Source organism: Odontomachus brunneus, unplaced genomic scaffold (assembly GCF_010583005.1).
Source record: "Odontomachus brunneus isolate Ranch 3 - 2012 unplaced genomic scaffold, Obru_v1 Obru_scaffold_133, whole genome shotgun sequence".
NCBI lineage: Eukaryota > Metazoa > Arthropoda > Insecta > Hymenoptera > Formicidae > Odontomachus > Odontomachus brunneus.
In genome coordinates, this window is record NW_022639583.1 from 734,656 (window position 1) to 750,320 (window position 15,665).

Genomic DNA, 15,665 nt, shown 5'->3' on the forward strand with positions numbered 1-15,665 from the left:
TGCAAAATTCATTTCGAATTTCCGCATCGGAGGCGCTTGGCGATTTTATCATTATTATTGGAATAATACTATCGCATACACGCGTATAATCGCATACTGCGCTCTTAACCGATAATGGCTCGAGGATTTGTAACCTCGTCGGTTTTATATGTTCCATTCGTAATGCCTCTCGTAACGAGAACTATAGTAACGGCCGCTCGAAAGCTAAGCGCGTTTCCCCGGAAAAAAAAATCGGATTAGCGGATGCGCGGAGCCGCGCGCGGTTAATAACGGCCGATTGTTTGCGGCACTTAACGCCGAAACTCGTGCTTTATTTATGGAGATCTTTTCGTAATTCCGCCAACGGTGTTCAAATATTCATGCGCCGCGAGGTCGCGAAACACAACAGTCCCTCTCCTTCCCTCGATCCCGCGCTCTAGCCAACATAATGGTAATGTCGGACTAACGAATATCGATTCAATTTCGATACCTGGCACGGCTCAGCCAGCAAATCATGCGCGTCTTCGTTAAGGCCAGGGAGATCAATATTTATCGTCGATATTCCAATATTGACGATGTTATTAGTCATTCGATGATAAATACCGAAGGAAAGCGGAAATAATGACGTGACGCGATATCGCCTAGCAACCTCCTAGCAATGTCGGCGACACTGCTACAATCGTGGACACAAATGCGGTTTGGTGTGAGCTTCGGAACATCTGTCTTGCCCAATGAGAGAATTGAGAAACAAATTCTTCTCCATTAGATGAGACAAGATACGTTACTAAAGTCACAAAAAGGACCAAGAACTTTTCTGTCCGCTATTGTACCTGGAAGGTATATTGTGGTCAAAATTACTATAGAATTTCATAACTAAAGTACAGATCGACATTTTGTAATAATCGACTATTCTTTCATTTCATATGTGTTATTTACATTTCAGGGACTGAAGTGTAAAATATTGAAAAATTTCTGTGTTTATCTATACGGGTAAAGCTACTACGGTTATTGCACCCATATACTCTATAGTCAGAGAATATTTATGTGACTTCAAGTTAAATAGATATAGCAAGAGTTGTTGCTGTTATTATATGCCCATTTATACAGTTCTCACGGTTACAGTTCTTATGATACTTAATGTTTAGTGAATATATTCTGATGTATGTTCCGTTCGTATACCCCTTCATATATAGTTCAAGCCTCAACCGAAGGAGTATTGCTGTTTCTCTGCTGTAGCCTGCAGAATAAATACTATGTTGGGAGATCCGTAGGGTTTAGTTAAGCCAGACATCACTGAAAGTATCACTCAAACGCATATGGACAGTGTAGCTAAGAAAGCTAGTAAACCATTTTCAGAACATTATAGTTAGTACAACCATCTTGTGTGCGTGGGCGAAAAATAGCATTAATATTTTGTTATGGCAACCACATTTATGACATAATTATGACAAAAGACATTCTTAGTGTCTTCTCTTTCTTTACGAAATTCACCATGTTGCTAAGGGCCGATTTTTCAACAGCAATTCGTTGAGAAAAAATGGTTGATGCTACTAAGATAATATAAAATCATTTTTTTGTTGCTACATCTTTTATTAATTTAACAAAACAATAAGTAAGATTGAAGTAAGCTTACCGAGGTAAGTTGGCAAAACAGGTTATTCTAGTATTTTCTAACAAGTTACAAAATAAAGTAAGCAAGATTTTGAAATAGATCGAAGATGACTTCGAAATCCCTGTTTGCTTGATTCTGAAATCTGTTAAAGAACAGAAAGTAATCGATTTTGCCAACTTATCCCAAGTTGACAAGTAGCCCCGGCCTATCAGTAACAACAATAATGTATAATATATTTGTCGAAATTAATAATGTATTTGTCGAAATTAATAATGTATTTGTCGAAATTAATAATGTATTTGTCAAAATTAATAATATATTATTTATAAAATATATTAAAAGTTAACAGAGAGGAATGCAAGAAAGAGGAAGGAAGACGGGATGAATGGACAGTATTAGTAAGGATGAGAAGTCTGGAAGGGAAAAAAGTGGTGATGAGGATGAGAAAGGAAATAGGAGGGAAGGAGGTAAGGATAGAGGATAATCTAACGTGGAGAGAACGCAACGTTTGGGCACCATTGTGTTATTTTAACGTTTAGAATATGAACTCAGCGTATATAGAATAGTTAAAATAATACAACGATAACACGTTAACACATAGATATGTTAAAATCCTAACACAAAAATTACTAGAGAATTCCGGATCGACTTCAACACAAACACAAAACGTTTTTTTTTTTCACATCGTGCAGAATTTAAACTTCAATCCAAATTCTAAATTTAAATTCAAGCTACTATTGACAAATCGATAAGGTGGACTTCACTGACGGTCTATTCCCGCAACACTAGAAACATGGTAAAAACTAAAAAGAACTTGTGTGAAAAAAAGAAGGAAAAAGAAAGAAACTACGATATTCTCTCCGTGTAAGGAACAATTTTCTCTACGCGAGACGTAATATTCAGACATTCGTTCATATAAATTGACAGGTGCCTCTGAAGACGGCGAACGTGGCAGATGCCTTCATTTATAGCCCATGACAATGTGCTATATCGATCCCCTAATTCGCGCGTCAGTGTCACCGAGAAAGGACGCGAGCCGTGTTTCCCAGCCGGAGCAACACCGACCGGTCCGATAAGGCGGAATTGACATCGCGCGGAGATCGTGGAATAATTCTCGCGATTTTCACTTCGCTTCGTTACCTGTCCCGATAACATTCAGGTTCCCAGGTTACTTCACCTTCTTCGTTCCCTCCCGCCCGTCCGTCCGTCCGTCCGTCGTTCAGGCTGAGCGACCGGTCGGATCGATGGGAACCGCGTCGAGCGCGCTGTCAATTAGTCGGGCTTACCTGCAACGAAAAAAGGCGAAGGAAATTAGATGTAATTACTGGTGTCGAGCGTCGCGCGTTTAATAGCGAAAATAGCGTCGCCGGGCGGGGCTCTCGCGCTGAGCGTTATCGCTGTCGGCGTCAGGTCGATTTATCGCTTCGCCGCCGATCGCTCGACCCGACGTCGGCTATTCACCGCGCCGCGCCGTGCCGGGCGCGCGAACGTGTCCGAAATTTCGCGCGTACCGTCGTCGCCGCTGAAATTGAATAACTCGCAATTAAACGATCGCCGGCTGAACGGATGTGCGGCTTTGTCGTAATTAATACTATTAATTAAACCGCCGCGATTTGGATGGCGATTGTCGCGCGAGCGCGATGCTGCGGCAAAAGAGAGCGAGAGAGAGAGAGAGAGAGAAAGGGAGAGGGAGAAAGGGGGAGAGAGAAAGAGCGCTCGTAGTGCGCGGCGTGTCGCCTCTGAACATGAAATAATTCCCATTAACGAGCTCTTAGAGCTCGGCGAATGCGCGCGCGCGTACACGCGAGTGATGACCATTAAGCCGCGTTTTTTTAATGAGTGCACCTTCCGCGCAGGTTTCTTGCACCGGCAGCGGATTAATGGACGCCGGTCACTTTACAGCAGTCGAGTGCAATTCGCTTTGCCGCGCTGCGCGAAGCTGTATGGACAAGTGTTGCTTTCCCGCGCACTATGGGACAACTTACTCTCCGAATTTATCGGGGCTCGCGCGACACGCAACGTGCATCGCTGGCGAACACGAGCCAAAAAAAAAAGGAAAAATGGAATGTGCGTGAATCTGTGCGTGCTCTCACGATGGCTCTCACGATGGTTCTCTGGCCTGAATGATCGAGGCGCGCGAATCGCCGAGAGAAGCGTGCCGGGGCTTTGCTTCCTCGAGATTCTTTCTATTTAATTTAAGGCCGCATTGCCCGTGTCCCGAAAATAACGAAAAACTTTTGGAAAAATTAGAGGCTAATCTGTATTGCATCTAAAAATGATTGCAAACAATCTGGTATTAGTTCAGAGTATTCCGCTACTCAACAAAACTATACTTCCTTAAACACTGTCACTTATACCACAAAATATGCTCTCAAAGCATATACATAGTTGGTTAGATGTATAGAACTATACTCCTACCACACTAAAAAAAATTATTTTTGTATTTAGAACTGAAATATTTGGCATGTACAATTTGGTTGGCATTATCATGTTTTTTACTTGTGTCAAGTAAGATGTATTAGTGAGAAAGCAAAATATAGAAATTAAATTATTTAGTTGCAATTAGTAAACTGTTGGCTGATCCTATTTCGATCAAATGTTGGTGTATCAGATTTTCGTTTCGATAAAAAAAGTCCTTTTTTCAACGCAAATGCCAACTAGACAAAAATCCATATTTATGCAACAACCCAATACATCAATCAATAGATCAATCTGAAGAAAGTCCTGTGCCATTTTGCAAATGACCATCTCTAGATGGTAGATCTCTAGTTATTAATTAAAGAAGATTGCTGCACGATTGCCCGCGATGAACCAAGTACCTCATTTTGTGTTTCCTCATGTATTGCTCGAACAAGTTCCGTCGGGTGTTGAAACATTGCGAAACCAGTTCCTAATTCCAATTGTATATCCCCGTGTTTTTCATCGCGACAAGCAGCGTGCAGCAACGTTGCGCGGTTCGCCAGCATCGATAACTCAAGCCTCGCAAGCTGATAGCGGCGTACCGTTACCTGATTGCAACGCGAGGTGTTTGCAGATAAGAGCGAGCTGATAAGATCGCGAACGAGTTACGTCGCGCAGGCGGAAGGAGAAGGAACTCGCTTCGTCGACGCTGTGAGAGACGACACACGGTGTCGCAGACTTCTCCATCCCGCGGACGAACTCGCGCAGTCTCGGGCAAAAATTCGACAGATCCCGTCGGATTTGCCGGATTATTCGGAATTATTGGAGCAACAGCGGAGCTCCACGCGCTGCTCCAATGGCCGCGCCACGAGCGCCGTTGGAGCGAGTTCGCGTCGCTGAAGTTTCGCGACACCCCGTACACATCGTACGTACACTCGCTTATCTGCCGACGCGCCTCAATTCGAGGTACAAGAGGGTGAAGTTTGTCTGCCGTACACACACGGTTATCTTTCCCTCGCGCCGCTCCGTTTCGTAATCGACGTAACGATTCTGTGGAAGGAAGAAGAACGCGCGCGCGCGCGCCAGACACAGAGATACACAAATACACACGACGTCGCAGAAGAACGCAACCCCCCGCGCACAGTTTCATCGGTGCCTTATCTCGCGAAACTTTCGCGATGGGGCGGCGATTGCGCGGGATTTATTTACGTCCGCGTCACGTCGCGCGAGCGCGCTCGCCCGGCGGAAGCTCGGCTTATCGGATGAAACGCGCGCCCAAATTGCAATTAAAACTTTCCGTTTCTATTCGCGCGCACGCGTCCTCGCGGAAGGTTCGCGCGAGATAGATCCGCCTGAGAAGGCGGACGCGGGATTATCGGAGAGTACGCGCGCGAGCCAAGCGAAGAAAGTAGGTGACGACAGAATAAAGAGGAAGATCGCGCCCGCCCGGCCGTGCTTGACGTTATGAAATATGCCTCAAATTCGATTAACAGGGTTGCATCCCAAAACGTCTTTTTAGAAGAAAATTTTAGCATCTACAGTATCTACAGCGTGTCCTAGATCATCATTCTCAAACTTTGCGAGAGCGTAGGATTGAGATGAACATAAAAGTCCCATGCCGTTTAGCGATAGTCATAATTAATCTCGAGATTTTTGTTGGAAATATCGCAAAATGGTATGGGAGTCCCATAATGGGACTTTTATGTTCACCTCAATCTGTTCTATGCTCTCGCAAAGTTTAAGAATGGTGATCTGAGACACCCTGCATATATATAATATGTGTAACACGAGTTATAGTGAACTTCAGTAAAATTTTCCTCGAAATTTTTGGAAATTTCTCAAAATTTTTTTCTCAAATGTTTTGGAATGCAACTCGAGATGCCAGCCGGACACGAGTGGAAAATAGGAGATTTCAAAGTTATTTTGTAAATTACACAGGCCGACAAATCAATATTCACCTCTAGATTGTTGTAAGTGAAAGTCTTTGGCGCACTGAAACTAAATACACTATAAAAAATGTTCTATCACATCAGTTTTTCAAGATATCCTAACCTAAGATCTAAAGTTCCTTTTTTACTTTGGTGTTAGAATATTCTTCTTTTGGTTTTATGGAAGAATTCTCTTGAGGCCGTAACATAAAAGGATTCCGCTAAGAATGAGATCATATCTTTTTGGGCCATATCTCCGCTAAGGAAAAAGCTAAACGTCTTATATGCCACAGAGTAAAAAGCATCTTGTATTTCTGTTGAAATCGACCTGTGTGCGAACTTGGCGTTTAATATTCAACATTCCCGCGTGTTAATTTAATATGTTGTCGTTGCGTCATTTTGACTATTCCTGCGTTGAGTTCACACTCATTCATTTCCGTGTGCCGAAATAATATAATTTACATGCAAATACACGAATTTTATATGTAAAGTGCATACATACGAGTTGTGCTATCTGTTTACATATTTACTATGCGTTCGATTAAATTAGAATGGATAATTGGGACATGCGAAATGCGCGAAATCTAACGCGAAAAATCTTTTGCATGTGCATGTATCAAATTGTTAACACAATTTCATTGCATCAAGCTGAGCGAGCGCTTACAGAGCGCGCGACGAGACAGTTCCTCGAGTCCGTTCGTAAAAGTTGTATCGCGAAATGCTAAAATTAAAGCTGAAGGCATTTTTACCGCGAAGGTGATCGATACGCCGGCTACGTTTCACAATGCGGATAATGAGTATGTGCCGTGTGGTCCGATCGATCTCGGCGATCGATACCGTGACATACCTGACCGCGTCTTTTAAGGCCCGCGTCGTTCGATACGTCGCTGGAAAGATAGCGAGCCCGCGTGGATATTGCTGTGTGGCGTGAAAAATAATCCGAGAATGAAAGAGGCGCGTGGAGGCTCCTAATATCGAATTCTCGTCAATCGTCTGCCGATGTACGTGCCGGCCATTTGGTAAATGGCGCGTTGTAAACACGCGTTCCCTCACCGCGCATTTGCCGCGGGATCGATTTTCCTTCTTTCTTTTCTCGCACGGCCCTTTATAATGTGTATACCACGAGTGTATATCTCGACCCGGCGCGGAAACCGAAATCACAGAGAGGCCGGACTGACGCCACGGAGCGGCATGAAGATGAACGATAAGGAGGCCCTAACTTTTCATTCTCCTTTCTCAGACTGTTTCCAATTTTAACTGCGCCGAAGAGTTGTTCCAAACTGCACCCTTTTTTGCCCACCGTCCCCGAGGAACGTTAGGGTATAACCTTCGTATTTCACGATCGCGGGCGACGTTCAGTACCCCGTAACCGATAAATACGACGTCCAATTCGCCACCATTTTTCGCACAGCCAAGAAGCTCCATTCGCGAGGGTGGCGGTCGCAGCCGTCGTCGTCGTCGTTGACGGTGTAAAAACGACGCTTCTGTCGAGCACGATTACGCGTCGTGGCGTCCGCCGGCCTTCACGTGAGGTCTAAACTCGGGGGATCAATTCGGGAGATTGAGAAACGGTCAGAAAGGAGAGACTGGAATATAAAAAAAAAAAGAAAAAATGAAAAACAAAAGAGAAGTCACGCGAGGTATAACGAACAAACTGCGAGGAGAACGAGAAGCGACCAATAAACGAAGAGATACGGTAGAATAAAAGCTGCCGTGTTCACTTGCCGCACGCAGGGTGGAGGATTCATCGCTTAAGCAAACACCTACGCAACACACCCCCTTCTTCGCTTTCGTCCCCATAGAATGTCCACTAAGATGACAATTATTTTTAATTGGCGAAGCCGCGCGCGGACAACAGTCGTTTTCGCAGTCAAACGTCAAAGAAGCAGGCGTACTTTCTCCGCTCTTCACGAGATGTACGGATAAATGAGACCCGGATTAATACAAAGTTAACCCTTTGAGCCATTTTGTGCTGAAATCGATGCATGTATAGTAGAAAGGTCATTGCTCAAATCTCGGTTTTTTGGCCCAGAAATGGAATTGAATGAAACGAATGAAAACGTATACCAGTCCAATGTACCGAACTCATGGCGATCGAAGCTCCTCCCCTGAGATATCGGCGACTAAAGTTGAACGTTGGTTAATTACTTTAGTGACAGTATCGGTACAATCGTCGTCGATGAGAGGAAGGCACCGTCACCACTATCGGCTTAGAGATTACAGGTCAAAGTCAAAGGTCACAGATATGTTAAAAATGGCTATGGGATTCATCTAAATTATCAGAGATTAAAATCAGTGATTTTTAATAATTAACCTTAAAATAATTTTAAAATGATTTTTATCTGAAAAAATGCCCCATTTGAATTTTATTTACTTATAATAATTTAACAATTAAACATTTACATCGCTTTTTAGTTAATTATTTTTAGTTTTTTATGTTTATAAGAGAGGCAAAGTATCGTAATATAATCGACTGATAAGTTAGTTCAAATCACTAAACATGAAGAAAAGATAGGTGGAACGCTAGCTCAAAGAGTTAATGTCACATTCGTCGCATTGAGTATTGACAATAACGTCAGTGCTCGAGCGATCCTTAAATAACAGCTGCAGGGTGGAGCGAGAGGAGGAATCTACATTACGACGCTGCTTCTTCGCGCGCGCTCGCGTCATTTTCGCAAATCGTCGCGCATTTATCGCGCATTAATAGCACTTTGTCGTTCAGCGAATCGTCAAAGTTCGCGAACGTCGAAAATTCCGCGCCGTTATTTCCGCGAGGATAACTGCGGGAGGAAGCGAGAACACGAATGAGGGAGAGAGAGAGAAGAAAGCAACTCGATTCGTGCGCGCACTCAAGAGACATTTTCCGCTCCGCATCGGCGTTTCGTACCTAAACGTTCTGGATTACCGGCAAATGGCGGAGGGAGGTTGCGCAGCGAGAAACGAACGGATAGAGCAAGCGGAAGAAGCTCGAAGGGTGAAACTGCGAGAATGAAGAAGAAGAAGAACAACAACAACAAACGATGGAACGATACACCCGCTGTGGAGGCAAGGTTGAGACGCGAGGAGGAGGGTTGAAATGAGGCGGCAGTAAAAACCGGTTTCTCTCTTCTGCAAGTGGAGCGCGGGGTATAATCGATATAATAAATACGCGAGCGAGGAAGCGAGAGCGTCTTGGAGCGCGCACCACGGAACGGGGGTGCGAACGGGGGAGAGGCGCGCAGGAGACGCAGATAATTATTTATTCATCCCGGAACGACCGCGTCACGCCGTCCCTCTGACGCGCGGCAAAGAGCCCGGGAGATGATACGAGAATTAAATCGAGAAGCGGACAAAAAGATACGGTCGGACTGTGCCCAGACCTGGCGCACCACCTTCCCGGATAGGTTTCCGTATTAAATGTCGCTGCGTTTAATGTAGCCGGAGCTCTATCGAGCTGTAGAACGGCGAGAGTGAGGACGATAAAGGAGATGAACTCGACACCGTGCGCCACGCGAGGGTAACGAGGACGAGCGATGTCGTTACGTGACTACGGGTGGGTGAAGGTAAAGTCACTGACAGATATAACGAAGTACCGCAATACGTAAGACTCGATGCTTTAGCATATGGAGCCGATATGGCGTCGGTCAGTGCACATAAAGCACACTTGGTGCAATTTATGTGCACGCTTAATGCAATTTTAATGACCTGATCGTGTGGTACAATAAATTTTTTCCTCAAATTAAACAAATATTTTTATACTTTCTTCAAATTAAGAGGGTAAAGAGAATAATTAATATTTCCAAGCATGAATATATATAAAATATTATATATAAATATTATGTTTAAATATAAGTTAGTATTTAGAAAAAATAAGACTAATTTCGCGAACAAGTTGTGAACAAGCTATTGAATTTTGTAGAAATCTTCTTAAAAACTGTTTAACAGACTTTATCTATCTTGTCATATTTTTTAAAAACTAATAAATAATTTTGTAAAGCAGTCGCTAACAGTCGATATAATTGCGGTATTTCGTTATATCTCGTGACTTTAGGTAAAGGAAAGAATTTCGTGTCCATTCGCGTAATGTCTTTCCTTTGCCATCCGGAAAACGACATGCCAGTCATTTTCGCGCACCGAAAACGAATCTGTTGCCGCAACGAGCCGCGATCGCCGTCGAGTATCGCCCGATACGCTCGGAACGATTTTCATAGCGGGACGTTAAGAAGCGCGAAGGGGAAGGAAAAGGGCGGCCGTTCTCATATAACGTTGTTAATGACATCGCAGGCACGACATCAAAAGGACCATCTCTTTCCGCCTGTGCCATCCAGCGGCGCGGTGATGCTGATGGAACCGCACGGCTCTCTCGCGATATTACGACACGGCCGCGCGATTAATTGTAGGCCGATCGGCGGAGTCATAGAGGCAAGCGACGTCGTTTCCGATCGAATGCGTTGCTGCCTTCCATAACGCAGTCATCCGAACGAAATAATCAAATAAGGGGAAGGCAGAGAAACGACGGTGAATCAGACGGGGGTTGCAACGACGACCTGACTCTTGTATCGCGAAACTCGAAGCATCGTGATGTACCAAGCTCCCGTGATCTGGAATAGCCATCTCCCGAAGAATGACATTATTATAGTCGTCAGATATTGCTGCCCAGATAGAGCCTTTCATGACTATCACGATGTGAAACAGTCGATGATGAGAATCCTACAGTGGTACATTAATAACGCAAATGTCAATTGAAAGAATGTTTTGCAGGCAAAAGTCGAAACATCACAGTTAAAATGTGCTGCTTTTTACGGCTATTAGAAAATTATCTGTGATACAGATAAAACATAGAATTTATAGTAACAGAATTCTATGTCTCAAATAATTTCTCTGCAAATAATTAAATAAATAAATAAATAAATATTCAATGTCTCTGCAAATAAATTTAGGCGATTGTGAGGATATGTTCATTTGTATTCCGTCGCTAGTTTTTTTGTCTAACACAGTAAATTTTTAGTAGCTTTAATCTGGATGAGTGCCTCAGAGAGACTTTTTTACTAAATTTTATAAATAATTCAGATAGAAATTCTGTTTTTGTTATCTATGTTGACTATTATAAGGGTGGGATCTGTTTGAGACTGCAGACGATTTGGAGCGCGTAAAGAAAGATTGGTGATCGGGAATAGCATTTACTTCAAACAGAAACATTTTTCAAGAGAGTGCAGAATTGAATTAATCATTAAATTTACATCATGCAATAATATAAAGTTATTGCATCGATATAAAAACAAATTTATTACAGGTTATACTCAGATTTTCATATTTCGCATGATGTACATATCGATTCGATCATTCAATTTTGATCATTCTTTTCGTGATTTTATTCCGTCATTCCATGTGAAAAATGTGAGCGCTATATGAATCACTCACGAGGAACGCAACAGATCGAATGGTAAAGTTGCTATGCGAAAAATTCACGTACATCTGTTTATCTGGGCAGACAATCAATCGAGGTGTTTCAATTGATCGTCCATTCGGTTCGTTTGAAACAACGAGAAAAAAACTGTTTATGGACGCTGGGAGCTGTTCGTGAAGCATGTCCGGCAAAAGCTATATATATATATGTATATATATATATATAGTGGGAGGGGTGGAGGGGGAGGGGAGAGGGTGAAGGGATCCCTACGCGAAGTTTCACTCGAGTGACGACTCGGGATCAGATAGTCGATATCAAAGGGTCTCGTGCCTTTCCCGCATTATTGCACAAAGTGCAAGCGTGCAACGGGGACGGTGAAGTGGCGTATAGTCGGAGACGCGACATCGAGCGTAGCGGCGCAACCGGTGTGTCCTTATTTCCGAGACTCTCACGCAGCGCCGCTGTGCTCTATTGGCTCTATGCCTTCCGCGTGACGAGGGTCGTCGACACGTGGAGGCTACCACGAACGAATGTCGGTCATGTGTTCGCGCTACGTACGTAGACCGGAGATCGAGCTCGATATTTGTGCCCGATAGAAAGAGGAGAAAAAAAAGAGAGAGAAAAAAAGAGAGAAAAAAGTTGATGCATTTGGCGGTCGTCGCTAATGACGATCAAGCCAATTACGATCGCGAGAATAAGCGCGAATTGCCGGCGAATTCGAGAGCGCGCCCGTTTCCAACCGCTGACGAGAAGCAGAAGCTTGGCTTAGTTACGACATGTCGCGTCACATGTCGAAACTATCGCGCACGATCGTAACCCGACAGCCTATTTCTCGTGCTTTTTACACTGAGAGAGAAAGATTTCGTAACAAATATTAAAATTTAATATGGTACAGTTATTGCTAAATTATTCAATCAAATAACGCAAACATAAAGTATGTGTGTGTAAACATAAATACATTTAGTACTAGTTACTATATTTAGTTATTAGTTATTAGTTATTTAGTTATTTAGTTTATAGTTGTATATTTAGTACAACAATTACTAGTTATATATTTAGTACAACAATTACTAGTTTTTTTTTTCAGTGTATGGTTAGGCGGCGGGCATCCTTGGCGCCGATTACTCGCTCGTGCGAATTACCTACTGCTAACGCAGCAACTCGCAGACGGCGATACCGTGCACGCCAACGTAATCTCTTTTCCTAGGGCCTATCACGCACCCGTGGAATTTATAAATAGACGTCATCGTGAGGTAATCGAGCCCGCAAAGGCTTTCTTCCTTGGATAAGCTTCACGGTGTATCTTTGTGATCCTTCTTTCTTCGTGGCTTCGTATAGATGGACGCGTTTTTCGCGCTACCCTTGATAAGTCCAAATTAAACATGTTACCTTTTGCTCCCATAATTCCTCGCGATCCCGATAATGAAAAAAAAATTGCGAGTTTCGCGGTGTCACGTGGACCGGTCGATATCAAAGGGCCTCTTTCTTGCGTTATATGGCGCGCATGCACGCGCAAAGTGCACGGTAGTGCTTTCAGGGCGTATTACAACATCGTCTTGTTGCGCGATTAATTACGTGCTCGACGGCGGAGAGAGAACCGCGACGAAGAAGCGGCCCGGCGAGAAAGGGAACACGGCGATCGGGCAAAAGGGCTCGAAAGTGGACGAGTGAGAACCCCGGCCGGCGCCATGAGAGCGTATACGTGAATGGGCACGTGAATATATAGGTATCCGCTTTCGCCGTATATAGGGAGAGACCGGGAAAACGGGTATGATGCTTGCGTTACGACCCGCTCGTTTCGCCATCGCTCCTGATGCCGCTCGATCTCGCTCCGACGTTCGACGACGTGTCGAAACACATGCCGTCGTCCTCGTCATCGTTCGTCTTTGCGTTCGTGCGCGATAACCGAAGCTCGCATTGAATAAAATGTCTCGTAATAGTTCGTGGAAGAAGAGATTCGCTGTCACAATTGAAAACCTTGTCAGCCTAGCAAATCTATAGCAGAGATATACGGACAGCCAGTTTTCTAGGTTACGAAATCTCAGAGCTGCATTGTATCTAGTAAAGTTTGATGTTATAGCAGATTTGTTAGCGCAGCAGAGATGATTCTATATCACAACTAATGGAAAATATAGTTTGGCGTATACAATTACTCATTTTGCTATTATATTAAAGAAAATTTAGTATATTGACAGATTGAACTATAGCTAATTTCGGTTACTCCAGCAACAGAAGTTAGTTACAGCAAAAATGTTTACTGAAATGTCTCAAATATTTATTCTCTGCAACTTTGCTGCAGCAGTAATTCTGCTTAGTTAATAACGTTTAATTTTTTACATTGAAATTTTACTTTTTATTATATTTATAGTGTAGTTGAAGCTATTTCACCAAAGTCTGATAACCATTATTCAGACTTGGTTACTAAACCTTTTCCTCAGTACAAAATAAAGGAACTTCACCCATAAAGGAACTTACCTCAGATATAAATTCATACCATGCTGACGTTAAAAATTAAATCGACTGCATCGTCTTCGGTTTCGCCCGAATGCAATTTGTACGTTTGCATCGTCGTCTTGCGATTCGTTATGCAGATGGATCGCGAACGTCGCAGTGTCATCTGTGGCGAATCGTTATCTTGATTACAGTGTGACACAAAAAGTATAAAAACTGCATTACGTCATCAAGTATTTCCTGCGTCGCCGATTTGAATATGAACGATTCGATGTTTATTCATCAGCGAGAAGTTATATTCGATCGGTGGTTATCCGGATAGACAGGTGTACGTAAATTTGGTAGCAACTTTGTTAGTTGATTTGTAAAGGTTGCATAAGTGGTTCATATGCCACTCATATTTTCCGCATGGATAGACAAAGTGGAGATAGAAAGGGAACACGAAAGAGATTACGAAGACACGAAAAATTATCAAAATTTACTCGAAACAATGTGACATGCACTGAGAAAAAATATCTAAGAAATATTTATTCGCGTTGGATATTAATAACACAAATTTATTTCTACCAATGTGTACATATTTCTACATTAAGAAAAAATATTTTTCAAATAAAAAGTATATTTCTTTTAAAAATCTTAGCTTTTCATGAAAGCAACGGCTTATTCTATTTAAGTGAAGGATTTCTATTTAAATGAAAGAGAATTATTAATTAAAGAAAATAGTCGGATGATCGCTCGCGATAATATATTATTGTTATTTAATTAATAACCAAAAAACTACAAAGTTATTAGGAAAAAAGCACTTTTTTGTTCAGTTTGACCTAATATATTATAATATATGGCAGATGTTACCGCTCATCTCGCGTGATCATTCACAAATCTTCTTTAATTGTTATCTCGATAATTATTGCAAATATCGCAAAATGATATAGGACGTTCACCTTAGTCCGTATTATGCCTCCACAAGAACTTCGAAGGTTCTGGGACATCCTGTATATAGTAAATTCGTCGCTGCGTCAATATAACAACAAATTTATATTGCCGCATGACATAAATTCACTGATTAACTCGATGCAATATATTCGCTTCGTAATTGTAATTAAAAAAAATTTGCACACACTCTTCATCACCGATTATTTCACGTCGTGATAATCACGAAAGTCTATCTGTCAGATAAACAGTCAGATAAGAGGCACGCCGTCGCATTTTGCGTTAGGCAGAAATTGAAAACGCTACTGCTATTCGCGATGCACCGTCGTGAAGCGGCGAGTAGCGTGACCGCAACACGTCACGATGCAACGATAGACCGAAATTAGCGAAACAATCGCGATGTAACAATCGCACGAGAGGCGGTATGCGGATGCGCCGTGGAGTAACAGCGACATTCCAACGATCGCGCTTATAAACGCGCGTAACGATGAACTTTACACAGCTGCGCGCCAGCCGTCTCGCTTCGCCCAGGATCGTGTACGCCATTTATACAACGTGTAAAGATTCCAGAAATTTCAATTAATTCCACAAACACACGCTCGGCGTAGCCGTCGCGAGAGAGGTATAATCTATTTCGGAAAAATAAATACAATTTTTCCCGCGAGGCGGGACACTCGTGAATGTCAACTGCGTTGTCTTTCGTGGATAACCGGGGAAATATTATTTTACTCTGAATTGAATGCTAAAAAATAGGGCAGATCTCGTAACTTGCGTCTGCAATAGGTGTTACGTGATAAAATATAACTGTGCACAAGAAAGTAGATTACTTCTCAGCAGCTCAAATAGTAAGCAGTAATAATTAAGGATCGCGCAGCGTACCATATCGCGATGATCGAGTTAATGCATATTACTGAACTAAATTACAGAAGCTCTCTCTCTCTCTCTCTCTCTCTCTCTCTCTCTCTCTCTCTCTCTCTCT

General features: G+C 42.8%; 1 protein-coding gene across 2 annotated transcripts in view; it reads right to left on the bottom strand.

The window, feature by feature from the left end:
- The window catches only part of LOC116850057 (Krueppel-like factor luna), a 570,824-nt gene that overhangs the window by 407,186 nt on the left and 147,973 nt on the right, over window positions 1-15,665 (bottom strand). The window contains exon 1 of one of the 2 annotated variants that reach the window (XM_032827866.1): window positions 4,411-4,572. The exons of the other annotated variant lie outside the window; for it this stretch is intronic. Within the exon in view, the coding sequence (XP_032683757.1) occupies window positions 4,411-4,557 (147 nt within the window). The 5' untranslated portion in view covers window positions 4,558-4,572. Of the gene's footprint in view, window positions 1-4,410; window positions 4,573-15,665 lie in introns of those variants that run through there. 2 annotated transcript variants of the gene reach the window in all.